Here is a 22,192-nt window from a genome sequence, read left to right as displayed (position 1 = left end):
CACGTGTTGCGTCCGACAGGTTCGGCTGCCGATACACTCAGCGATGATCTTTGGAGAAAGGATTCACCTATGGTTGCCGGCTGTATTGTCCACAGACCAACATCCAACCGTTTCCGCCTCTATAGATGCTTTATATTCTATGTAGCTAAAGGAGATATGTAACACTATGTAACACTATTGAAGGATACGAGTCGCCACCATTAGTGCCTTTTGGCCAGCCTTTCTAAACGCTCTCATATTCTCGTGCCGGGTCCATTCCGCCGTCTTGAAGAGTAGCAAAATTGCCCATTTCAGAAAAACCTTGCGCAGCTTTCGTATCCAAAGAAACATGAGCAAGCTGGAAACGGTCGTGATCGCAAAACTCTGTAGCTGTCTTAGCACGGCGTTTCGCGCCGCTGCAATGGCTCGGGAAGGAATGGAACGAATGAACCGTGTGGCTAGAGACTGCGGACACAAGGCATCAGCAGAGGATATGATGGTACCCGGTATGGTGCTTTGTAGCGTCGCTGGAGTGGATTCCTCAGAAATGAGAAGCTGTTCCAGCCGTGCTAGCCGGTTGTTGATGTTGTGTAGAAGCCGAATAGTGGGCTCATTGTTGTCTGCCGGCAGAACATCATTTTGGGCAGTGAGGCAAACATTTGTCGGAACATGAATAGACAGAGAATCCGGCTTGGCCTCTACGATGGGCTCTATGGTCATTGGTCTGCGAGGACTTGTTTTCGCGATGTGAGACTTTGAAGCTCAGAACACGTGGTATGCTTAACAAATCAAGATCAACGATCAAATGGTTCTGATGAAATCCTGCGCTCATCGGCAGTAGAGACCTAGATCCGCCTGGCTATGGTTTCTCCAGACTCAACGTCAATTGCACGGGACAAATGGAAATTGTATGGGTCGTTGCCCGATTTTTCCAAAAAGTGCACAAAGAATTCATCAATGCTCATAGCACATTACACATCCACGGGCGTTTGAAGTGGTGGCAAATTGTAGTCCGTAGAAGGAAAGAAGAATTCCTTCCAAATACAGGTGAGCATAAGCCAAAGAGACAGATACTACAGACGTACGTTGTCAACGGACAAAGACCTATCAGAATGACGGTAATTGGCAAAAATCTAAAATTATTAAAAGAACACAGCGCATTTTAAAATTTCCGCATCGGGGAATCGAACCCCGGCCGCCGCGGTGAGAGCGCGGAATCCTAACCACTGGACCAATGCGGATAGTGAAAACGTTGGATTGTAAGTACATAGCTAATGTAGAACTGCACTCCTGAAAAGGTAAAATGAACTTCACAGCAACTTTTTGCACAGGACAGACAGGCGATCGCGCATCCCCACCTATACAGAGAGCGTGGCTTTATAATTGGGCGCCATTGGATTAGTCCGGTCTAAGTCTTGAGGCGTCCTAGTTGTCGCCTGGACGAAAGGGGCGGGTTGTGATGGACAATGGTTAGAGGAATGAGGTCCAAGAAGAGGTCACGGACCTCTCAAACGACCCTCACCTTCTCCCATTCCAGGTAGGCCAGACCGTTTTACAGAAACCTCGCCACAGCTTGTGCGTTTTGAGATATAGACGCTGACAGCACCTTGTTTACAAACAATGGTATCGTGCCGCAAAAGAGACGGTAGGCGGTGTCTTTTCTGTAGATCTCTTCCCTTGGCAAACACTGCTGATATTCTATGGTTTGGTCGGCAGGTACCGCAAGCTCTGCTGAGGGCAGTACAGGGAATGACGACTACAATGACGAACTCTCACGAGCCGTCGCGCTTAGCCTTCAGGAGCACCGTCACCAGCAGCATGTCATCCTCAGTGAAATTCAGTCCACTCGCCATGAAGCCGATAACCAGTGCAGCGATACAGGATCCGCAAATAATGATCTGTCAAAAAATCAGGCCGATGCCCGCCATGATTCCAGAGACTTTCCAATAGAGCAGTCACCCGGAAATAACCATTCGCTTGGATCCTCCCGTCGACCCTCTGAAAAAAACTATTCTGATTGCGCTGAACCCACAGTCAGTTTAGATATCGACTATGAGCAAGAGAAACCTTCATCCAAGCGGAAGAAGAGAAAAAGATTCACTCCTCGCAATTCTCCAGCTACACCAACGTTGTCTAGTGGGCGTGTCAAGAAACTTTGCAATATTGATATTCAAGCGAAAGCAGGACGGGAATCGTCACCTCCAAACGCCGTTAGATTGAATCAAGAAAAAAGCAGCGGAAGTTTCAAGAGCAATACTCGTGCCAAATCAGAGACGCCGTCCAGTGGAGACGAATCAGTGACTATCCCAATTCCCACACGCCGGGGAACGCATAGAGGGACTGATAAGGAATCGCAAATTGGCCAGCCGTCCAAAAGCATGCATTCAAATACTTCCTTGACCCCGGAAAGCCAGTCACATCAATTTGGCAAAGTGACGAGGACACGATCCGCCATGTCCGAATTACGAGGTAATCACGGTCTCCTGGTGGAGAGTGTATCCGGTATCTCCCAAAGTGAAGGTTGTGAGAAAACAAGCAGCCTTTCTGAAGCCACTGAAGTGGAGCATGGCGCAAGAATGAGCCAAACCGAACGAAAGCGTCGTCACAAACGGTTTTTGTCCACTCTGTACGCACTATACCAGATTGACCCGCGACATGTGAATCGCACACGGGCAGCCAGGGCTCCGACTGCTTCTAAACCGTGGTCCCGTGAAACGACAGGAGAACGCGGGTCCCGCTGCGTTCTGCCGAAGTTAGCTGACGAGGCACAGTCCTGCTCAGAGTCTCACAAAACTGAATCTGCTTCTGATCCATCGCTGAGCGACGTTCCTATCAACAAAACCGAAGGGCTTATGTCTCTACCAGGATCCACACCTATCTCGATTCGGAATCTGGTCAAAATACGACGCAGCGCGTCTCCTCCGGACCCCACCAAAAAGGACTCGGTCTCGCTGTCCAAGTCACGTCGAACCAGTCCCCGGATCATATCTCATGAAGATGTTCTAAAGCAGAGTGAAACGCCTGAAACCCAAAAGCTTAAACGTAAGCACCTGGAGGTGGAGATCATGATACCAGTTAAAACAACGTCGGAGACCGTCATTGGGGGCAAGGAAGCCGGAGATGAAGGCTCAGTCAAAAGCGATTCGCCATTATGGGAAAATCCTGAAGCCGTGGTGTCGGCAGAAGAAAATACCATTGCCAGTAACCCTCACGCGATTTACGCAAGCCCTCTCTTTGAGTCACCGGCAAAAAAGCGCCGCGTTGCTGGAAGTGGGACACTTTCGGAGAAGGATGTGGCCAATGCAGCTTTTCCCCAGGGCTGTGAGCCTGAACATGCCAAGGCTACACCAGAGTTTTCCTTGCAGTCCTCCGTGGAGCAAACGCCCGAAAAAGGAGCTCGCACCCGAAATGGCACATCTAATCAAAACAGTCGTGTTGACGAACTGGAAGATGATGTTGATATTCTTATTTTGACTACACCAGGTCCGACATCAAGCCAAAAAGGGGGTCCAGATTGGCAATTTGGTGCTAGCGCGTCAGCTGGCAGACAAAGGCCTTGGCTAGCGAGCGAACGACAATCCCCCGCCATGCAACATGCTCGATCATCGCCCGTGCTGGCATCGGCGTCATCTTCGGGTCGAGTACTCTCGTCTTCTGAGGCGTCGAAGGAGGTCAATAGGATTGATACTGCCACTAAAATTGGGAAGCCAATACCCAAAGTTGTTTCGGCCACATCTGTCTTTACTCCCGTTCAACCTGCTGACGAGTTTTTTGACCTTGGAAGTACAAGTGGGGTAAAAGCAGCCACCCGGTTCAGCTTCACCCCTGGAATCTCGCCTAGCACGACTGGGGTGCCGCGAAGCGAGCGGCAAAGGGGAAAGGACCTAGCGCAGGACATACCGCAGTCGGATCTGAAACCCAGATCTTTTAGGGACTTGTTCGGAATGAACAATGTTGAACCCCACGAGCGAATTCCAATGGAACTTGGCGAGAACCTGCAAGAAGACGTGTCCGAGAGTGATAGCAGTAAAGATGATGCGTTAGATTTGACGTTGGACATTATCGGGAAGGATTCGAACGATCGAACCGTGCCAGGAAAAATAGATAACACCCCTGGTCTGGGTGAACAGGACTCGGGGTTCGATAAGGTAAGTGGGCCTCCATTCGGATTATTGAAAGTCGTGAATTGACATTTACCTCGGTGATGGCACTAAGGTTGCATGCCCCATCTGCAGCAAATATTTCTTTGCCGATGCCGTCGAGGAGCATGCTTCTGCTTGCAACGGCAATACCCCTGTCTCATCACCTAATCGCACTCTAGCAATCACAATCGAATCCGAAAGCGACACCCCCCAACCACCATGTGCCTCGAAGGAGGAAAAGAAGCGCAGACTGTCTGAACTCAGTCGCAAACGTCGCCTTCAAAAACGCACTCCAGGTGGAAAGACGAATATGTTAGAAGATAGCAGCGAGGACAGCGACCTGGACCCAGATGATATGCCTGGACCGAACATCTTGTGGTATGTTAACCGAGAAGAAAAGCGTGAAAGCCAACTCCAAAATGGAAACGGAAGCGGGACTGGTATGACATTCTTTGCAAAATACCTACTCCCTCTCTTTTCTGACTAGTATTTTTCAGTTCCGGACCCACGAATAAGCAGTCCTGGAAAACGACGAAAACCAGATGTTCGAAGGAATCGTCAAGAAAGTTGGGAACAATGCTTCATCTGTGATAAGATGGTTTTAAAAGAAAATCTACAACAGCATGTGGAGGACGACTTGGACCGTCAGAAGGGCGCAGATAACGTGCAAGGACCTGTTGACCTTTCCGAAAACACGATGCCAAAAGAGAACGATATAAGGAAGATGCAAAGTATGGCTACCGGTCTCTCTGAAGACGTGGGTACCGATAATCCTGCGTGGGACGGCCAAGTAGAGCAGAACATCCCTTACGAATGGGATGGTGATTACAACGACGTCCGCCCACCAGTCAGTTCATTACAGCATGCGGGAGACAATTTTATATGGGCACAGCAAGCAACCCTGGCGGAAGATGACCGCAGTGGCTTCGGAAATGACGAGGATGATGAAAATCTATCGCCGCTTGAGGGCTTCGAACATCTTGCTGATGGAGAGGATGTAAGTGGAAGTCTGGAGATGTTCCATAAACAGTTTGATAGCAAAGGAAAGCGAGTTCCACGCGAAACCCCACCCAAACAAACTCCTGCCGGCAGAACTGGAAGTGGAAAGAAATGGCGGGGCAAGAATTCTGGATGGAGAGGACGCGGTCAGTGGAGGGGAAGAGGAAAGACCGGAAGCAGTTCCGCTGGACGAAATATGAACATGCGAGGGTGAGTTAGATATAGTAGTTACCGACTCCCTTCGTGGGTGTGTGGCGTGTCCGAACTCCGAATATGCCGCCTTTTCTTCGGAATCGCATTTCGGCAATGATTGACAGAGATTTACTATATTGATCGGCAGTCCATCAACCAGGCAGTCGGTGGCCAAGCCAGCATCAGTACCCCCTCGAATCCGCCGCAACTACTACGCTGACGACCCCGGCTTTAGTGATCGCGACGTGGGGATGAACTGGGAAGGCTTCAGTGGCATTTCATTTAGATGAATGTCGCGGGTTTGTACAGAAGGACATTGTTGCCCAAGGAAACACCTGCAAGTTGTATCTACACATACGTATGGTTCCATTGTATAATTTGTTCTTATATCAATGTATACTCTACTGCAAGTCTGACGAATAAGATGTCTAATATTTCGATTCTGCTTGATTCTAACTAGCACATTTTTAAGCGGAGTATATAATAAGGTATCTACTTACGCACTAACGTGAACCGGTTGTTCCGCCATGGGCATCGGCATCGGCGTTGGCATCTCCACTGGTATTGCCATTGGCATGGGCATGGGTTGGGCGGGAGATTGAGCAGTGTTCCATGTGTAGTTCTGGCCGGTGCTGGCACCTGGATGAGATTGCTGCGCTTGACGAGGGATAATAACCACGTCAACCTTCACAGCAGGATCTTTTGCAAAGCTGTAGTCAGCTGATGCGTGAAGCTTGTATTCGATCTCGATGAAAGGATGGTGAACTGTGGGTGGGAGGTTGCTGGTTTCAAGCTTCAATTCGCGAACAACCGTCGTGCGGTTCTCGCCAGCACCTTCTGCTTTGGACTCGGCAACGGTCTTCTCATGGTGGTAGTCTGGAACCTCGGCTTCGCCACTCTTAAGCTTAATTTTCTGCTCAAGCTTGCCCTTGATCCCCTTGTTGTTCTTCTTAGAGTCGTTATTACATTCGACATTGAACACGATAGATTGACCAAGAGTGAAGGTTGTGTCCGGCAGCTTCACGCTCACTGTGCTGGTTCCCTTTCCAAACATGAACTTGTTCGTGTCGCTCTTTTCTTTGGGAGACGGGGCAGGGACAGCTGGGAGAATCTTCAGAGGAGCTTTTTCTGACTTGCTGTCTGACTTCAATGCTCCTTTTAGCACTTTTGCATGGAGGCGATATTTGATTTCCACCTCCATTTTATCTTTCTTATATTTGAACGAGGGCTGCAGGTGGGTAGGAAGGTTGAGCTCAAAGGGGAAGGTATAGTTGCCAGGGTTCAATTTCTGTAAAAGAAAAATAACAAATTCGGTAAGCCTTTCGGCAGCACATTAAAGTTGACCACGCTGTGCATACCTGAGGGCCAGTAACCTGAACCTTCGTTTTATCAAACTTTTTCTCCTTCTTGAACTCGTGTTTCTTGCTGACTTTCTGTCCCTCCGAGTTTTCCTCCATCTTGGTGTACTCATACTCTATTTCCGCTTCCCCGTAGAAGCTGACTTGAACGCCTTTGATTTCCAATGGACTCGATACGTCGATGGTAACGGCACCAACGAGAGGACGGTCTCCTATTGCGTGAGTATCGGGAACGTGGAGATGCACAGGGGTTTTTCCGCCGAACATGGTGTCAACTGTATGGAAAGTACAAAGTCTGAACGTATGTACGAGTACTCAGACGAGGGGAGCCTGGCTTTTAAGTCGAGCTTTAATCGGAGCTAAGCCTCCGACTTGGCAGCTCGAACAAAAATATAAAGACAATATTGGAGTTTAGAATAAATGGAAGCCCACCCAAACCCAAAGGAACGAAAGTCCCTATTCTTAGAAATCCGATCCTCCTTTCAGAAATGCGATAAAAATATCTTCAATAGGGGAAGCACTCACCATTACACAAAGCTACTTGTCCATATTCATTCAAAAAGACGCTTCTCATGCCATATGGCAAAAGTGAATGTAAACAGTATACACGGATTTGTGCTTTGTTGGTTTTCCTCATGCGGGTGTTATATACTCCACGAAAATTCCATCACGGCCGCCACTCTTTTCAAAATGCATGTTTCTTCTGCATATCTGGAGTAACGACCGTAGGGCACAATACATCTGAGTGGCCTGACATATGTCTCGTTTGCCCATTATGTGGTTCAAACGCAACGAAGTGCCATCCATGGTGTTAGCTTGGTTGACCCTCAGCTAGAGCTTCAAGATGCCCAAGACGGCAAAGCAAGGGTGTTTGCATTTGGAAAATAGCATAATTTCTCAAAAAGTTTTTACGTAACCAAACAACATCCAAATGCTGCGCAATGCTATGGTAACAACGTGACTCACCCCAACCGTTGTCGAACACCTCAGATCCTAACTCATATTCCTGGGGTGCTTCTTGACAATGGTAGACTACATTAACAAAAGCATACAAGATATCCAAAATGGAATTGTTCCCTCACAAGTGCTCGAGCCACCACAGCCTTCATACCATGTACCCCCATCGTTGGGCAAGTCCTTCCTCATTCTATTCAATACACCCGAGCCCGTTCTAAGACGTGTCTGTGAGGCATACCGTAAAGACGACGCCAATAGTACGTGGGTGAGAGGCAACAAGTGTTTTAATGTATGACGGGACGCCTATGGAAATTTGCTTACATGCGTTTGTATCAACTCAAGCTCCAACAGCGTCGGCGTTGCGAGGTCTAGAAGCTTACTTGGAACGCAATGACGACAGGCGAACTTCCATGAGGGAAATATGGAGTCCTTTACGAGACAAGGTATGTCTTCCACCGGGTTGTCCACAAAGCGCGAATGCCTTCTTTCATCTTACCATATTCTTAGATCATCAAAAAGGGTCCTGATCGTAACAAGTCCATCCGAATAATCTCCTTTCTGTTCAATGGCCCATTCAAGGTGGAGCTTGTGGCTGTTCTAATGGAGGTTCTCGAAACGGGAAGCAAGAGGGATGCATTGAGTGTTGTTTTGGCTACTGAGGGATCTGATTTGCTCCTCCGTGATGTCCAAGCATGGACGCTGGTGCGGGGGTTTCTTTACCGAATCAACAATGACAGGTATGTCACTCGTACTATGATAGCGACGTTTGGAAAATTTACAAAGAATTGGTGCGCGTAGGCTGGTTGCAGAAGACAATACTGTACACCACACCAAGTTGACCACGGGATGCTTAGGCTGTGCCTTCGATTTAGTCAAGGGAGCCGCACAGGGGCTCCTTGTAAATGATAGGATGGGTGAAGTTCTAGATATCATAGAAGAGCTGGTTAATAGTCTCTTACCAGTGAGTATCCCTTTGTAGCGCTATCTGAGAGTGTTTCTGGCTCATAGTTTCGATGATAATAGTTTTATTGGGCACATGGCTTTGGGACGGAAGTATTAAGTGCGATCGTGGAAATTATTTGTGCTTTGCGTAGCCGATCAAGAAACGGAGAAGTGACGAAAGCGATATCAGGACTTTGTATATCGCTCGCTTCTGGCCTACATCCAAAACTCTGGAGCATGTCGCGCACTCGATATGAAGCTTTTTTGGGCGCAAAGCTTGATGAGGTAGAACGCGGTTGCTATGCTTGGGCCAAAGATATTACATGTTTAAGACATGCATCATCAGGTACCTCGAAGCGAGTCTGTGTTTGAGCCGATTGGTGTGATTTGCTGCTCCCTCATTCAGTGGACCGAATCGGAGACTCTGAATATTTTGAATGAGACAGGACTGGACGAGCGACTGCGCGATATGGTGGCGGAAAACGTAAGTGACCGATATTAGCTCTTTTCTCCCTGCACAAGTTTGACTTGTTACGGTGCTCTCTGTCCGAAGTTATGTGATCCTTTAGCCCAACCACTGCTGCTTGCCCTTTTACGACACTTCCTCCCAAAACATATCTCTGCACTTTCGCGTCCAATTTTGTCCATGATGGATGCAGAGGTCATGGCAAGCGGTGCTCCACGGATTCTCGCCACTCTGGCCACTGTGAACAAAGAAGATGTCATTGAGGGCTTTCTAGACATGATTGCGTCAGGCAAGAACTTACTACCCGTTGTGGATGAGATTACTGCGATGTTTGCCGTCAGAAGAGGGCTGGTTGAGCAACTTGTCCAAAGAATCCGAGATGATGGGGTTTGGACGGGAGATACGTGTGAATACCTGATTAGCCATCTTGGTAATATTTTGCGATCAACTTCAAATTCTATTCATTCTGATTAATTTCCTCCCCTATACAACGCTAGATCTGACATATCTGATACCCAAGCTTTGCGATGTATTAAACTCTCCTGACGATGAAATCCGGTCTACTGCCGTAAGACGGATTGTAACTGTCTTAGGACAGCACAAGCCACGGGCGGAAGCTGTGAGTGCATTCGTAGAATATACCCGGTTGGTTTTGATAATGACCATTTTTTGTTCAACGGTTGCGCACAATCTCATACTGAAAGCGCTTATTATTCGTATGTTCAAAAGAACTACAGCACGAACCAAACCTTCGGCAACGCACAGGATACCGAAAACTCCAGGAGAGGTCGGTGCCCCAACCTTGGACAAACCAGATGCTCAAAATAACTCCACCGGTATGCGCTCTCCTCCCTTCGTTCACCTCTGAACATCAAAAGTAACCCTGCCATTTCACAACACAGACCATCTTGATGCACTCTTTTCAACACTCAAAATGTGGGGTGAGATATGCCCACCAGCATACTGGCCACAGATCCTACCTATACTTCTCCGCAAACTCTACGCAGCGCCCCAAGATTCTATCATGGTGCGAGTTTTAAGCACACTTGCTGCTTTTTGGACCGATCCAGAATCTAGTCTGTGCGCTTTGGAAATTGTGGCCGGCTGGATTCGGCTGGACACTTGCACGGATGCTAGCAAACGAGATTATGGTGAAGGGGAAGAGTTGGTTTTTCTGAGACTGTGTCCTTTCCTAGTTTTAAAGGTGTGCGTGTCTTCCCTTCGTACCAATGCCGCTACAGGATAATGCTGACGAGTTTTATTTTGTGAGATTCTACCGATAGACGCCTTCTCTTCAATTATAGTTCCATCAGATTACATTTATCGCCAGTCTTTAACTGATGATGCACTGCCTACGGCCGAGCCACAACGTCCTTCGCTAGAGCATACTGGATCGATCATTCTAAACCACCTTTTACGCTGGTAGGAGGATCGCGTTCGTAAATTTCTGGTTTGGACACAGCATTGACGGTTAGCAATTTGTAAATGTCTACAAATGCAGCGCGACCATGCCATCTCAGTATGCCCAACTTCGTCAATTGTCGCTGGAAATTCTTGCAAGATTTCCTATACAAAAGACTTGTGTCATCATTCCACCCCTGTTCATGCAGGCATGGGAGGAGGGGGACATATGGTTGACTAAAGGCTGGGTGTACTGGTTGTGCCACGTCGCAGGACTATGGGGGCGGAAAATTGAAGGAATCATATTGGAGAGTGGTATAATTGTTGCCAGAGGCGTTTTGACAGGGTTTTCAGCCGACAGTGAGTGTTTCTAAAAGATGAATCTTCGGGCGCGAGATGCTAAGGATGCAAAAAAACTGACTTTTATTGACCGGTTCGCAGATACGGAGGAAGGTCAAAAGCTCCACTTGAGCGCTATAGACTTCTTTGCTATCATCATCGCCTTACTCGCTACCGAACAACCGCCCCTAGCCCGTCAAGAGAAACCAAACACATTTGAATCCGTTCTCAATCTTGTCCTCGATACCCTCGCTTCCCCACCTAACGAAAGCTGCCAAACGGCCATGGCAAATGTCCTCTCAAAGTCCTTCAAAAACCTTTTAAGCGAAGACCGTCGTGATGCTGCCCTTTGGCTTGGTGCGATGGTTTGGAAGACGGTTTTGAGGGTCACGAGTGGAACGAACGGCAGTGTAGGGGTTGCCGCTAGTTTTCAGGTAAGAATTTTAGTTACAGTGCGGATTCGTAGTGTTTCCTCTCACATCCGTCTGGTTGTGCTCGCAGACGCTCTTTCATATCGTGTACGTCTACACGCATGGGTCACATCAGAAACCGACTGATATTGCTGGTATCTTGGAGGATCTAGCGGAGGCTTGTTTGCATGGTTTGGAAAGCCCATTTGATATCGTAAGTGCCCATCTCAGTCGAAGCCAACGCTTAGCGAGCGAACGGATCGCCATTGACCGCGCCTTTTCTCTCTCTATTCAACATACAGGTCCAAATGTCGGCTCTCAAACTGCTTGCTGCATGCGTGGCTGTAAGTGATGACGGCAGGTTCAAAGATCCACGAATCAGGAAAGCCGTTGAGGGGGCTGTGACGGGGCATGCAGATGACGAAATTGGAGTTCTCGCACGGAGAGTCCTGGTTGCATTGTTATAGTGACTTTGTGACTTGAGTTCTCGTAGGGGTTTTGTACACACCCATTTTGTACATAGGCATTGAATCATATCACCGTGGCATTTGGCTATTCCAAAATCTCCCCTTCCTCCTCCTCGTCGTCCACATCCATGTCTGAGTTATCTCCTGCCGCTTTGCCCTCCGATTTAAGCATCCTATAGGTCTGGACATGCCCATCTAGTAGTGTGACTCCTACTCGCACGCCATCTGGATCATCGGGAAGAGAAATAATGTCGAAATCGTGAATCCAATCATGCGTCGGAAGGGAATATATATGCTTTTTACAAATTCAGTTGTGAACCATGTCAAATCGCCAAAAATTTAAGGAAAGTCGCATTCTTACCTTTCCATCTTTGAACACGTTCATATCGCAAAAGTGTCCAACGACGGCGATATAATCGGTATCGTCTTTTGTTTGCGATTCCAACCTGAAGCCTTTAAGTTTCCTTACGCAGGTGTCGAGAGCAATGTATCGACGGATCTGTGTCAAAAGAGTCAGCATCCGATACCATGTGATCGTATTTCTTTAACAGCCTACATTGAGCCAGCCGTCCATGATCAATATTTCTCCTTGGTCGGTAGCCATAAGGACTTGGGGGTGTGAACGTGGTGATGTAAGAGCTGCTTTTGGGATGAGTGTATCTATTGGTGAACTACGATAGGAGAAGTACCCTTTAAACATCTTGTGCCCCGAAAAGAAAAGCGGAGGTGAGATATGTATTCTAACGACAGAAAGAAGAGTTCTTTCCTACCGAAGTAACACTCGATGGAAGACCCATTGTCAAGATCCGTTGGTCCCCTTGAAAGACGTGAATATGCGGTGCGCCGTCACAGACAAGGAGAATGCTGTTGCGCATGCCGTATGGGTCATAGAGTTTGAGGGAGAGAATGGCAGTGATGCCAGGGTTGTAATCCATTGACTAAATATGAATGCGAATCAGTGGAACAATAGGTTGGATTCAATGTTGGGCAATGAAACACGTACGTTGTGATCGGGAGCTGTTTGCAACCCGCCTACTCGCACCTGCCAGAGTCGCTCAATGAAATCAAATGCGGTGACAACTCCACTGGAATCTCCTGCAACGATATAGGTACTGTTTGCTGGTGACAAGTTCAGCAACGGTGGTCGATCTCACACCATCAACTCATTTGGCGGCCTACACGCACCCATACTATTGACGACCTCGATGCACGTTACTGCAGCCCCCAGCGTATGCTTCACCAACACCCTTTGCTGAGAAATCAACTTGATGTTTCCATCGGCATCCCCAGTAATTAGGTCAAGAGGACTGTGCGCGAAAATCTTGTGGACAGCCATTGTCGTGATGGTGTCCCCCTTTGTCTCATAGACGAAATCCTCGGCCGAGGTGCCTTCTCTGATCATCGTGACGTTGCCTTCAGTTCCTGATATAATGATATTGGGTTCTGTTTGTTCTTGGAGACCTGCAGCATCAGGCTTTCGCCATTTCCAGGCAAGATTACCAATCAGTAGCGCGGTGGCGGGTTCCGCATATTTCTTGACAGACTGTCGACGGGATTTGAAGTAATGAAATCGACCTGCGCGCGAGCTGTGTAATATGCTTGGGGAATATAGTGCCTGCTCTTCTGTTGTGTCGGGTTTCCATGGTATGAACCTTGCGTCCATCGTCATCCTCCTTTCCATCCAGTTGTAAAGCTTGTCGTAAAGTGCTTGTTCGTCCTGAGATGCGTCTCGGTCTGGATCATATACTTGGAGGAGACGTTCAAGACCATGAACGAGTTCGGTTTCGTCAGATGACAGAGATGTAGCAACCGGAGTTCCCGCTACAGAGGACGCAGGTGTGGGGGTTTCGCCTTCATCATCGGAAAGATCTTCAAACTCCAGACGTAGCTTTTTCTCGACTGCAGATTGTACAGAGTCGGGGGAAAGGCTCCGCTTTTCTTTCTCTTCTGTTGTTGTGCTAGCCGGGAGAGGGCTTTGATGTATGCTAGGAGGTGCTTGTGCCCAAGCTTCAGTTCGCGATTGTTTCCAATCAATCACCACGTCATCTCCAATTTCTTGCTTGACTTGCGGAGCGCTGAGCATTTGTGAATCATTTTGTTGAGTATCTGCTTGATATGCGGTTCCCGCATGCTCACTATCTTGCCCAGCAAAGGCGGCTTGTTCTCCCTTTCGGTCACCATTGAACGCATGCATATTGTTGAACTGAACAAGGTAATCACCCCAAATCACCGTTCCCAAAGGATATGAGTAAAATGTTAAAGGTGCATACCCGGTTTGACATCACTATGGTTGGCCATTTGCACCATGATCTCTGCTCATCCTAAAGTCTTGCTCGGTATGCCCGGATGCCCGTTCTGCTGTGCCACACACGAGCCTTGTCGAGTTCGCATATCTGCCAAACTACTGTTTGACACAAGGTCTACAAGAGAGATAGCAAACGCTGGATGATAGTCACTACAAAACTATCATCATTGGATTGTGTCCTGATGCCGGTGGCCAGGTCATAAATTCTTTGTTGTCGCAAGGGCGAGTCGTACAGCACATTAGCAATTGGTATCATGTGCCCGTCAGATATATGATAAACAGCTGTCCTCCAGTGTATATCCTTAACAAAAAGAATAGCCGGTCAAAGTGGCTTGACATTCGCAGAATTAGAGCACGGCACCATTAAATACGTTTCTGTGAGATCCAGGTCCCACTATATGTACAGCATGCCACTGGTCTTCCACACGGCTGGATATAAGATGGCGCTTGACCGTCAGGCCGTCCTCTACGCATAACCTTAACGTCGGCTACCCTTAGCTATACAAGTGCCGTTAGCAGTCCCAAAGATTGTTCGTATGAAAACTGTAGTTATCAGCGCTTGCTTATTTAATTTTGATCGGCAGTACGCAGTTCAGTGAACTTTGCTGACCTCACCATTGCATATTCGGAGCGGAGGGAAGCCGAAGCTGTCCTCCAAAGGCCTACGATCACTATGAACGACTGTACAATGAGACGAGATGCAGGAAACTTGAAAGTCATCTCCTGTATCCAATGTCATGTTTACGGATGTCGCTGTAATTGTGCTGGCACGGCTCGTTTTGGCACTTGCCAACAAGATGAGAATCGGATGTCATGTAACGATGCGATTATATGCTCTTTGGTGCAAAAACGGGCGAGATTTGCTGTTAACATTCGGTATTCACTGGAGGATAATTTCGGGCGATTGGGGAAGGATAACTGCTAATCGGCGCAAATGTCAAATGACTTGTTCCAGAATGACGGATGAGCGGTGACGAGCCGTGGCATGCCCACAAGATCAGCTGGGAGGATTAAAGAATACCGTCGTCTCAAAAACACCATATTATGGTTAATCAAAGTCGTTCAACCTGTCTTGACTCTGGAGTTTGTCCCATATGGTTAAAAGTATAACTTGCGCGCTAAAAATCTTTGGACTTTAGGGTGGTTACATTGCGTAACGCGTGCGGACATTCGTGCTAATGACAGAAGAGCTGCACGTTTGAGGAAATGCGGGAAATGGAGGGATATCTCCTACACATCGCACTTTCTGCTTTTACAAAATGCTATCGATTTTGGCGGGCCAATAACGTAACAAATGCAGCAGTTCCTTTTCCTTTCTTGATCCTCGGTCAGCACACCTCATCAAATCATGATGAATTCCAGTGAAGCTTGCAAAACTGTGTGCATCCCGTAAACCCTCAATGCCAAGTTACTAGACAAAAATGAGACGTCAATGTGCTTAAGGACGATGGAATGTACTGTTTCTTTAAAAACTCTTTGGCTGAGTAGTGTTTGACTGAATGCTAAAGCAACGTGGATTTCGACAAAAAGCTCCAACTGTGGAAAGGCCAATATAAAAAAAAAACTGTTGGAAACGACAAAGTCAATTGGTTTGTAGTTTGGCAAGTTTTTTTCTTTTGTTGTTGGACACACTTTACAAAACCTTTTGGCGGGGGTGATTGCAAGTTCTTTTTCAAACTGAAAGCACACACACACAAGAAAGAAATTAGTGTTACTTTCGTAGCGCGTCCTAAAACCTTGATAATTTCTTTAAGCACACACACATGGTTATTGCCATGTTAGCGATTTCCATCCCGCATTCGTAAAAAAGCTTTAATGTAACTCCCTTGATTCATGCTCAAACAAAAGTCGAGATGAAAGCCACTACCTATAAAGAGTTCAGCAAGACTGAAGCAGCAACTAGTTGAAATTTCAAGAGTCGTGTACCGTCTCAAAACTCCAAGGCGATACAAAATGGGCTGGGTGTTCAAAAATCTAAAAAGTGTGAAAACCGCCACCCTACTCATGGGGCTTTTGTTTTCTTCTTCTTTTTTGTTATGCGGGCAGGAACTCTTTGTTGGGCGGAGGGAAATGGGGGTTTTCTTTTGGTTGGCTGGTGGAAGAGTTCTGCGCATTGGAAAGCGTAATAAATATCTTTTAAAGCAAACCAAACAACTCGTCCCTCCAAAAAAGAAACTGCTTTTTGGGCAAACAAAAACCAAAGACAATTTATAAGGCAGATTTTATCGACTTTTTCTCGTCAGCCTTTTTGCCAAAAACTACCAACATCTCACCTCCCGCTGGGAGAGTTTTTCTTCCAATTCCCCCTTGTGACTAACAAAGAGGAAACGGACTTGCCGAATGCGTCGTCATTCTTTGTTATACACAAGTCTTCTTTTCGCCACCGCTTATATTTCCCGAATAAAAAGCCGCATGTAACGGGGAGGATCTCTCCGCTCCCGCGTAAGCCCAGCTGTTACTTGCTGTTTTTGCGGTTGCTTTGATAGCCCGTCCATGTTAATGTCTATTCTGTCATTGCTTGGTGCCATTTCTTTCTTAGGCCTCCACAGTGGATAGATAATGAAGCCAATGCGGTCTTCGCCAGAAGCGGTGGCTGGCGATGGTCAAAAATTGGGACATACTTCACCAAAACTCTTCAAGTGCCCGGAACCAGGTGAGATTTTCAATAGAATATCCAAGCGGGCTGCATCAGAATGTAAAACGAGTGTTGATCTGACATTCGCCAAAATGAGTTAGACTGTGGCAAGGCCTTCACCCGCCGATTCAACCTGCAATCTCATGAGCTAGTCCATTCCAACCTCCGGCCTTTCAAATGCGAGCTCTGTAATCGAACGTTCCGTCGTAAATTTGATCAGCGTCGGCACATGCAAAGTGTCCATATGGAGACAGGATCCAAGCCATACACTTGTGACTTGTGTGGCCTGGGCTTCACAAGGTCGGATACGTTGAGACGACATCGCAGCTTGGAAGCCATGCGAAAGCGATACGAAAAGAGGGAAAGCAGCCGCGAGCACAGTGTTGGGACAGATGGCGAGACATTGGAAAGTGGATCGAATAACGAAGATGACGAGAACGAGATCAAATACGAGGATATGGGCAATTTGCACCGTCATCATCAAAGCTATTATCCCTACGGACCAGATCCTTCATATCACAATACAGGGCACATGCCTTGGGTTGGTCCGTCTTATCTTCCGTCCCTATCCCTACCTCCACCGACACATCATTATCCAGTAGCCCCGCCACGACCACGACCCCCACCACCACCACCTCCACCACAATTACCATCTTTATCATCATCTCTCCAAATCCTACCACATCTCCCTTCTCGACGACATTTATCGCCTCCATCCCCATCCCCATCTCCACATCAAACACCAAACCCAAAATTCCCCCAACTGCCGTCATTCCTAAGCGCCGTACAACCATCAATCCCTAACCAAATTCGTCTCCCTCCACCGCCCGCGACGGTACCTAAACACCAAGGCAGCAGAGACCTTTCCCGCTACCATCTCTCTTCATCCTCATCGGCCCCAGTTTCGCCGCGTAGTCAGGTCCCGAATCGATGGCATGGAATGTGGAGATAAAAGAAGCCTAGTTTCGAACTATCCACCTCCAAGGTATATGACAAAAAGGGGAGGAAGAAAGCTAACGGCTACGCACACTGTTTATAGTTGTATACTTTTACACATTGTAAGTAATTCTTCATTGGAGAGGGAGACAAAAACCAAGTTATTATTATATGATTCGATTCTATGATTGTTTTAAAACTAGCATTCTGTAAAATATAAAATTTGGATGCGAATAATGGTTGTGAATTGGAATTTATATTCCTTTTGATAATGCATGTCTGTTTGAGTGACCCAATCTACAACATCAACTCTCAATCACAATCTCACGCCCTAGAAATCTACCTACTATATAGTTTTCAATAAAGATGCCAAAATTACAAAAGGATATGTACACTATTAAATCCGTCTACCTATCTTGACCTTTTTCCCCTTCTTCTTGCCCTTCCCCTTTCGCCGGCCGTGCACATCTCCAAATACCGATTCACCAGGTGAATTAAGAGCATGTTCCTCACAGGCTTTATCTAAAGCACCCCACTCTCCACCCAGTTCCCGAACAAAATCGTCTTCATAAGAGTTTTCCATACGATGCTGGGTCGCGTTGGGTGCATTCACAGATAAACTCTCATTGACAGTGTCACTGTCGAGGGGTATGTGTTGCGGAGTTTGGTGGCTCCACATGCCACCCTCTACCAAAAGCGTTTCGTTAAACACCCTCCGGCCGCCTTTAATGGCCGCTTTTAATCCCCGCCATCCACCTCCATCTCCACTCATCCGTCTCGATCGTCGGAAAGCCCCGATTGGAATCTTTCTCCATCGATCATCTTGTGCGGAGGTACTAGGAACGGAGGTGGCATCGAGAAGAGACGAATCGAGAGCGGCGGTGTCAAAGAGATCCTCCATGGTCATATCTGCCGGCGGAGCTGGTTCTTCTTTGATAGGCGGATTGGTGGATGGGGAAGATGTCGGTCCTGACAACGGTGCGGGAGGTGGTATGGGAGCCGAAACAACTGGCGCCGGTATGGTAGATGCACCCAACGAGCTAATGCCACCGCCAACGGCACCTACCCCTGCACCCATGACAGCCTGTGTCAACACACTAGGAGGCGGTACACCAGCAAAAGCAGTAGTCGTCGAAGCATTACCAGTAAAACCCGTTGCAGAACCAGTTGTAGAAGCATACGCTGCAGCGGCAGCTGCGGCCGCGGCGGCAGCTGCAGCAACATTTTGAGGACTAAATAACCGATTAAACTCTTCCATTGTCTTTGGAAAGTCAAACCCGAGAAACGGATTCGGTGGAGGTTGAGGAAAATTTGGTCTAGTTCCAGGCACACTCGGTGCGGCATCCTTTGCTTTAAGCCCTCCGTCCTGCGGCTTCGGATGTGTCGCGGTTGGGATATTCGTGTTCCCAGAGGCGATGGCCCCACCAACGGTAGCAGCAAGCGCCGCTTTCACTTTGGCATTGAGGGTAATGCTATCAATCAGTTTCTGCAAATCAGGTCTTCCCGCCAAGCCGGTGCCTGTTGCAGGTGTAGAGGGAGTTCCCAATAATCCCCCAGAACCGACCATGGCAGCTGCTGCGGCAGCAAGAATGGAAGGATCCAATGGCGTCTTGAGCAAAGTGGCTGCGGTAACAGCAGATGTGGTACTGGAGAGGGGGAAGGTTGGGAGGGACGAGCGAGTCGATAAAAGAGGAGACATTGACGCATATCCTCCTGGGGTCCCGGAAGATGACAAGAAGGAAGGAAACGGAGATATTGTTGAAGGTGCTGATGCGCTTGCAGCCCCTCCGGTCAAACCATTGATATGTGTACCAACCCCAGGACTTCCAAGCGGACCGCTCGTAACCGCACGTCCAAGCCTTGGGGTAGTCTTTGCGCCACGCTTGGCACCCCCATCTCGGCGCTTTGTTCCAATTGTCTTTCCGGCAGCCAACAATGCAGACTGAGTCCCGTTCAACTGGAACGTCATTGTTTTTGTCGTCGTGGTGATTTCCCCGTTTGGCCCCACATCAGTTTTCTTAATGTCAAAGGATATTGACGTTGGGCCCACTGTTACGGGTTGGGCAGGACTGTCGCCTGGTGACGTTGCGGCTGAAACTGCGCCTACTGGCGCGCTTGTCGTCTGCGTGTCGCAAACCCCATTGGATTGAGAGTCGGGTGAGTGGGAGTCTATATCAAGAGAATCGGCGTTGAAAAAATCCAGATCTGGTATTGGATCGTCCCCATTAGTAAAATCAATCTCTTCGAGACCCTCTGTTGGCATCCCCAGATCGAGCAAGTCGTCAATATCGATATCACCGAGAATAGACGTCGACTCGGCGGTGGTCATGGATCTGCCTGGCACCAATGCCGGGGACTTGAAAAAGTCATCATCGTCATCATCGTCCTCTTCCTCATCAGACTCGCTCCATCCTAAAATCCGCTGCTCTGCATCGTAGTTTTGGTAAGTGGACAATACGTCTTCATCCTCATTATCGTCCTCATCAGCATCAGCATCGTTCTCATCGCTGTGGTCCTCTCCCTCGTCGTCATCATGTTCGTTCCCATTTTGCCCATCCACAATGGCATAAATGTCAGATGCATCATCTACGTCAGACGCAAAGATGTCGTCATCGCTATTCTGAATGGTATCCTCTAGTTCCTCGTCGGCACGCGTCTGGACCTCTGCTTCATCATCACTTTGAATCGAAACTGTCTGACTAGCGTCCTGCACGATCCAATTATCCGTTGCTTTGGAAGCAATCGTCTTTGATTTCTTTGTATTCGCTGTACGAGACGCATCCCTCTTTGATTTCTTTTTTGGTTTAGGTACGATCTCCGGAGGAGCTTCTCTAAGAATGTTTTTCAAAGCCACGCTGCTTTTTCCTTTTCCGGCCACTTTAGACACCGTTGCACCTTTCCCAGCCTTTCTTTTTGTTATGGGAGATATTTCGGGTGGATACACTGCAATAGGTGAGGGAACTGGTTCAACGACGTCCTCCGCTTTAGGGACATTGCATGTACAATCGCCATCGCACAAGACGCAAATGTCATCATCGCCCAGGTCGTCATCAGCCTGTATTATGGGTTCTACGGACGTCCGAGATCCTTTTTGACCTGGGTTATTAGTCAGTATTGGACCTTTCAGTCGCACCTTACAAATTGTGCCTACCTTGACGGCCTCCAAGTGAGTCTATTGGCGGCGGTTTTGGGCAACATTCGTCGCAATAATACTCCTTTTCACTAGCTTTCGACGGTTTGACACCGACACACTTTCCATGGAACCATTCTGGAATTCCAATAACGTGAGTGCGCGATTGATAAATTGTTTATGAACTTTTTTGCACCAACCTTGGCATCCATCACAAGCAATCATAAACTCTTCCCCATCGTATTCGGACCGACATATACAATATAGCTGCTTCTTGAGCGAGCCGTTTTTCTTTCCTGACGCCCGCGACTTTGAGTTGGATGCTGGCGTACCAGTTCCTTTTGAAGATATGGTACCCGTCCCTCGTCCCTTTCCCTTTCCTGCTGCTCCTTTTATTTTGACAGTACCTTTTGCTGGTGGCTTCTTATTTGTTACACTTCGATTTCCGCGGGGCTTTTTAGAGACTGACCCGACGGATGTCGTAGATACGATAGAGTCTCTTCGTCGTTTTTTTCCAGATATTATCGTGTGCGGTTCATCATCTTCACTACTGGACGAGGATAGATCAGAAAGCATTGATTCGGAAAGAGATGATGGATCAGAGTCGAACAATTCAGAGTCCGACCGACCATTCTCGGCTTCCTTCTTTCTCAACGCCCGCGCAAGTACGCGCTTTCGTTGGTCGTCTGAATCAGAGTCGGAGGAGATGAGAGAGTCAAATTCTGTTGCTGGCATCGAAAATTCTGGCACAAAGGATGGTTGTATGCAAAGTCTACAAGTTTGAGGTTTGAACGGTTATCTACAGGGAGCTGGATATCAGATCCTTGCTGGGCTCGTGGTGTGCAGGTTTGTGCGATCGTTGGAAATTTGCTTTTGTGATATTGTGCAGGTACAGTCCTATTCGATCGCTTATGAATTTCGCAGTCGTAACGATTAAATTAAAATGGTGGGGCAGTTGCGCTATTTGATGTAAAGCAAGCAAAAAAGTTGAGAACAGATCTGAGCCATAACAAATGTGCCTGAACCGCATATCCAATTCTGGACCGACCAAAAAACGGATCTGAACTGCCAGCACCGACAGTGAATTTCACTCTCTGCCAGTCCACGTGTCACGGCAGAACAGACTGTATGGCCGCCACCTGTGTCTGTAGCGCCTTTCGACTGCGTTGATCATGGAGGTCCAAGTGTCCGTGCGCTTACCTGTTTGTGAGTGTTTCCGTGCATTTGATCACCGCAATGCACCGCCTTTCGTCTATGCAACTTGGCCTAGAAATCACCAGCGTTTGTGAGCATTCTGCAAGTGGAGGGAGAGCTCCTGACACAACATTGTCACTCTTACCCTTCACCTTCATGGTTCATAAGGTGAGCAAAAGATGCAATGGATTAAAAACACTAGATTTCCCAAAAGCCCATGCCAAAAATAAAAAGGAACGACGACGATGGATGGTGAAATCTGGGCCTGGAGTAGCTAAGCCCACATGCTAACCAGTTTTCAATACAACTGAAACGCCTTCCATCACTCCTTACGAGGCAG

General features: G+C 47.8%; 7 protein-coding genes and 1 non-coding gene across 10 annotated transcripts; 3 read left to right on the top strand and 5 right to left on the bottom strand.

Moving 5' to 3' along the window:
* Window positions 1-19: 19 nt before the first annotated feature.
* On the bottom strand, window positions 20-706 carry SPPG_06537 (uncharacterized protein). Its single transcript, XM_016754739.1, has one exon. It carries the CDS (start codon window positions 697-699, stop codon window positions 175-177), a length of 525 nt encoding a protein of 174 aa, XP_016606170.1. The 5' UTR covers window positions 700-706; the 3' UTR covers window positions 20-174.
* Window positions 707-1,148: 442 nt separating this feature from the next.
* SPPG_10156 lies at window positions 1,149-1,220 on the bottom strand. Its single transcript has one exon. It is a non-coding gene; the product is annotated as a tRNA-Glu (tRNA).
* Window positions 1,221-1,307: 87 nt separating this feature from the next.
* Window positions 1,308-5,773, top strand: SPPG_06536 (uncharacterized protein). The gene is made up of 5 exons (XM_016754738.1): window positions 1,308-1,516; window positions 1,620-1,624; window positions 1,696-4,127; window positions 4,195-4,561; window positions 4,619-5,773. The coding sequence occupies exons 1-5, from the start codon at window positions 1,446-1,448 to the stop codon at window positions 5,332-5,334; spliced, it is 3,591 nt and encodes a 1,196-aa protein (XP_016606169.1). The 5' UTR covers window positions 1,308-1,445; the 3' UTR covers window positions 5,335-5,773.
* On the bottom strand, window positions 5,648-7,177 carry SPPG_06535 (uncharacterized protein). Its single transcript, XM_016754737.1, has 2 exons — window positions 6,671-7,177; window positions 5,648-6,600 (listed from the first exon to the last, which is right to left on the bottom strand). Exons 1-2 carry the CDS (start codon window positions 6,935-6,937, stop codon window positions 5,809-5,811), a joined length of 1,059 nt encoding a protein of 352 aa, XP_016606168.1. The 5' UTR covers window positions 6,938-7,177; the 3' UTR covers window positions 5,648-5,808.
* A 512-nt stretch (window positions 7,178-7,689) lies between these two features.
* SPPG_06534 lies at window positions 7,690-11,744 on the top strand. Of its 2 annotated transcripts, none has more exons than XM_016754736.1 (15): window positions 7,690-7,884; window positions 7,970-8,070; window positions 8,135-8,364; window positions 8,426-8,588; window positions 8,651-8,854; window positions 8,916-9,053; window positions 9,123-9,465; window positions 9,533-9,680; window positions 9,765-9,871; window positions 9,938-10,239; window positions 10,306-10,457; window positions 10,537-10,796; window positions 10,878-11,209; window positions 11,277-11,399; window positions 11,488-11,744. In XM_016754736.1, the coding sequence occupies exons 1-15, from the start codon at window positions 7,695-7,697 to the stop codon at window positions 11,650-11,652; spliced, it is 2,958 nt and encodes a 985-aa protein (XP_016606167.1). In that variant the 5' UTR covers window positions 7,690-7,694; the 3' UTR covers window positions 11,653-11,744. The 2 variants fall into 2 exon arrangements, with proteins under 2 accessions (XP_016606167.1, XP_016606166.1); XM_016754735.1 differs by having other exon boundaries at window positions 7,690-7,892.
* SPPG_06533 (uncharacterized protein) lies at window positions 10,780-14,026 on the bottom strand. The gene is made up of 6 exons (XM_016754734.1): window positions 12,838-14,026; window positions 12,656-12,771; window positions 12,423-12,590; window positions 12,209-12,352; window positions 12,014-12,151; window positions 10,780-11,947 (listed from the first exon to the last, which is right to left on the bottom strand). The coding sequence occupies exons 1-6, from the start codon at window positions 13,844-13,846 to the stop codon at window positions 11,738-11,740; spliced, it is 1,785 nt and encodes a 594-aa protein (XP_016606165.1). The 5' UTR covers window positions 13,847-14,026; the 3' UTR covers window positions 10,780-11,737.
* A 2,122-nt stretch (window positions 14,027-16,148) lies between these two features.
* On the top strand, window positions 16,149-17,763 carry SPPG_06532 (uncharacterized protein). Its single transcript, XM_016754733.1, has 2 exons — window positions 16,149-16,610; window positions 16,694-17,763. Exons 1-2 carry the CDS (start codon window positions 16,517-16,519, stop codon window positions 17,542-17,544), a joined length of 945 nt encoding a protein of 314 aa, XP_016606164.1. The 5' UTR covers window positions 16,149-16,516; the 3' UTR covers window positions 17,545-17,763.
* A 2-nt stretch (window positions 17,764-17,765) lies between these two features.
* SPPG_06531 lies at window positions 17,766-22,063 on the bottom strand (the record flags this gene model as incomplete). 2 transcript variants are annotated; one of them, XM_016754732.1, is made up of 5 exons in its annotated part: window positions 21,998-22,063; window positions 21,859-21,924; window positions 20,859-21,618; window positions 20,680-20,796; window positions 17,766-20,624 (listed from the first exon to the last, which is right to left on the bottom strand). In XM_016754732.1, exons 3-5 carry the CDS (start codon window positions 21,391-21,393, stop codon window positions 17,926-17,928), a joined length of 3,351 nt encoding a protein of 1,116 aa, XP_016606163.1. In that variant the 5' UTR covers window positions 21,394-21,618; window positions 21,859-21,924; window positions 21,998-22,063. The 2 variants fall into 2 exon arrangements, with proteins under 2 accessions (XP_016606163.1, XP_016606162.1); XM_016754731.1 differs by having other exon boundaries at window positions 17,926-20,624; window positions 21,707-21,924.
* Between the last annotated feature and the right edge of the window lie 129 nt (window positions 22,064-22,192).

The sequence above is a fragment of the Spizellomyces punctatus genome, assembly GCF_000182565.1.
Source record: "Spizellomyces punctatus DAOM BR117 chromosome Unknown supercont1.12, whole genome shotgun sequence".
Taxonomy (NCBI): Eukaryota; Fungi; Chytridiomycota; class Chytridiomycetes; order Spizellomycetales; family Spizellomycetaceae; genus Spizellomyces; species Spizellomyces punctatus.
The sequence above is the reverse complement of the archived record's forward strand: the minus strand, read 5'-3'. Positions and strand labels throughout refer to the sequence as shown.

Excerpts from the sequence above, each read along its gene's own strand:
- SPPG_06537 (XM_016754739.1), bottom strand. The coding sequence starts at position 699 with ATGACCATAGAGCCCATCGTAGAGGCCAAGCCGGATTCTCTGTCTATT.
- SPPG_06536 (XM_016754738.1), top strand. The coding sequence starts at position 1,446 with ATGGTTAGAGGAATGAGGTCCAAGAAGAGGTCACGGACCTCTCAAACG. Across the intron at positions 4,128-4,194 it reads AGGACTCGGGGTTCGATAAG|GTTGCATGCCCCATCTGCAG; the intron begins GTAAGTGGGCCT and ends GATGGCACTAAG. Across the intron at positions 4,562-4,618 it reads TGGAAACGGAAGCGGGACTG|TTCCGGACCCACGAATAAGC; the intron begins GTATGACATTCT and ends AGTATTTTTCAG.
- SPPG_06535 (XM_016754737.1), bottom strand. The coding sequence starts at position 6,937 with ATGTTCGGCGGAAAAACCCCTGTGCATCTCCACGTTCCCGATACTCAC. Across the intron at positions 6,601-6,670 it reads TTCAGGTTACTGGCCCTCAG|AAATTGAACCCTGGCAACTA; the intron begins GTATGCACAGCG and ends TTTCTTTTACAG.
- SPPG_06534 (XM_016754736.1), top strand. The coding sequence starts at position 7,695 with ATGGTAGACTACATTAACAAAAGCATACAAGATATCCAAAATGGAATT. Across the intron at positions 10,797-10,877 it reads GACAGGGTTTTCAGCCGACA|ATACGGAGGAAGGTCAAAAG; the intron begins GTGAGTGTTTCT and ends ACCGGTTCGCAG. Across the intron at positions 11,400-11,487 it reads TGGAAAGCCCATTTGATATC|GTCCAAATGTCGGCTCTCAA; the intron begins GTAAGTGCCCAT and ends TTCAACATACAG.
- SPPG_06533 (XM_016754734.1), bottom strand. The coding sequence starts at position 13,846 with ATGCATGCGTTCAATGGTGACCGAAAGGGAGAACAAGCCGCCTTTGCT. Across the intron at positions 12,772-12,837 it reads CGAGGTCGTCAATAGTATGG|CAAACAGTACCTATATCGTT; the intron begins GTGCGTGTAGGC and ends ACTTGTCACCAG. Across the intron at positions 11,948-12,013 it reads ACGTGTTCAAAGATGGAAAG|CATATATATTCCCTTCCGAC; the intron begins GTAAGAATGCGA and ends ATTTGTAAAAAG.
- SPPG_06532 (XM_016754733.1), top strand. The coding sequence starts at position 16,517 with ATGAAGCCAATGCGGTCTTCGCCAGAAGCGGTGGCTGGCGATGGTCAA. Across the intron at positions 16,611-16,693 it reads CTTCAAGTGCCCGGAACCAG|ACTGTGGCAAGGCCTTCACC; the intron begins GTGAGATTTTCA and ends AAAATGAGTTAG.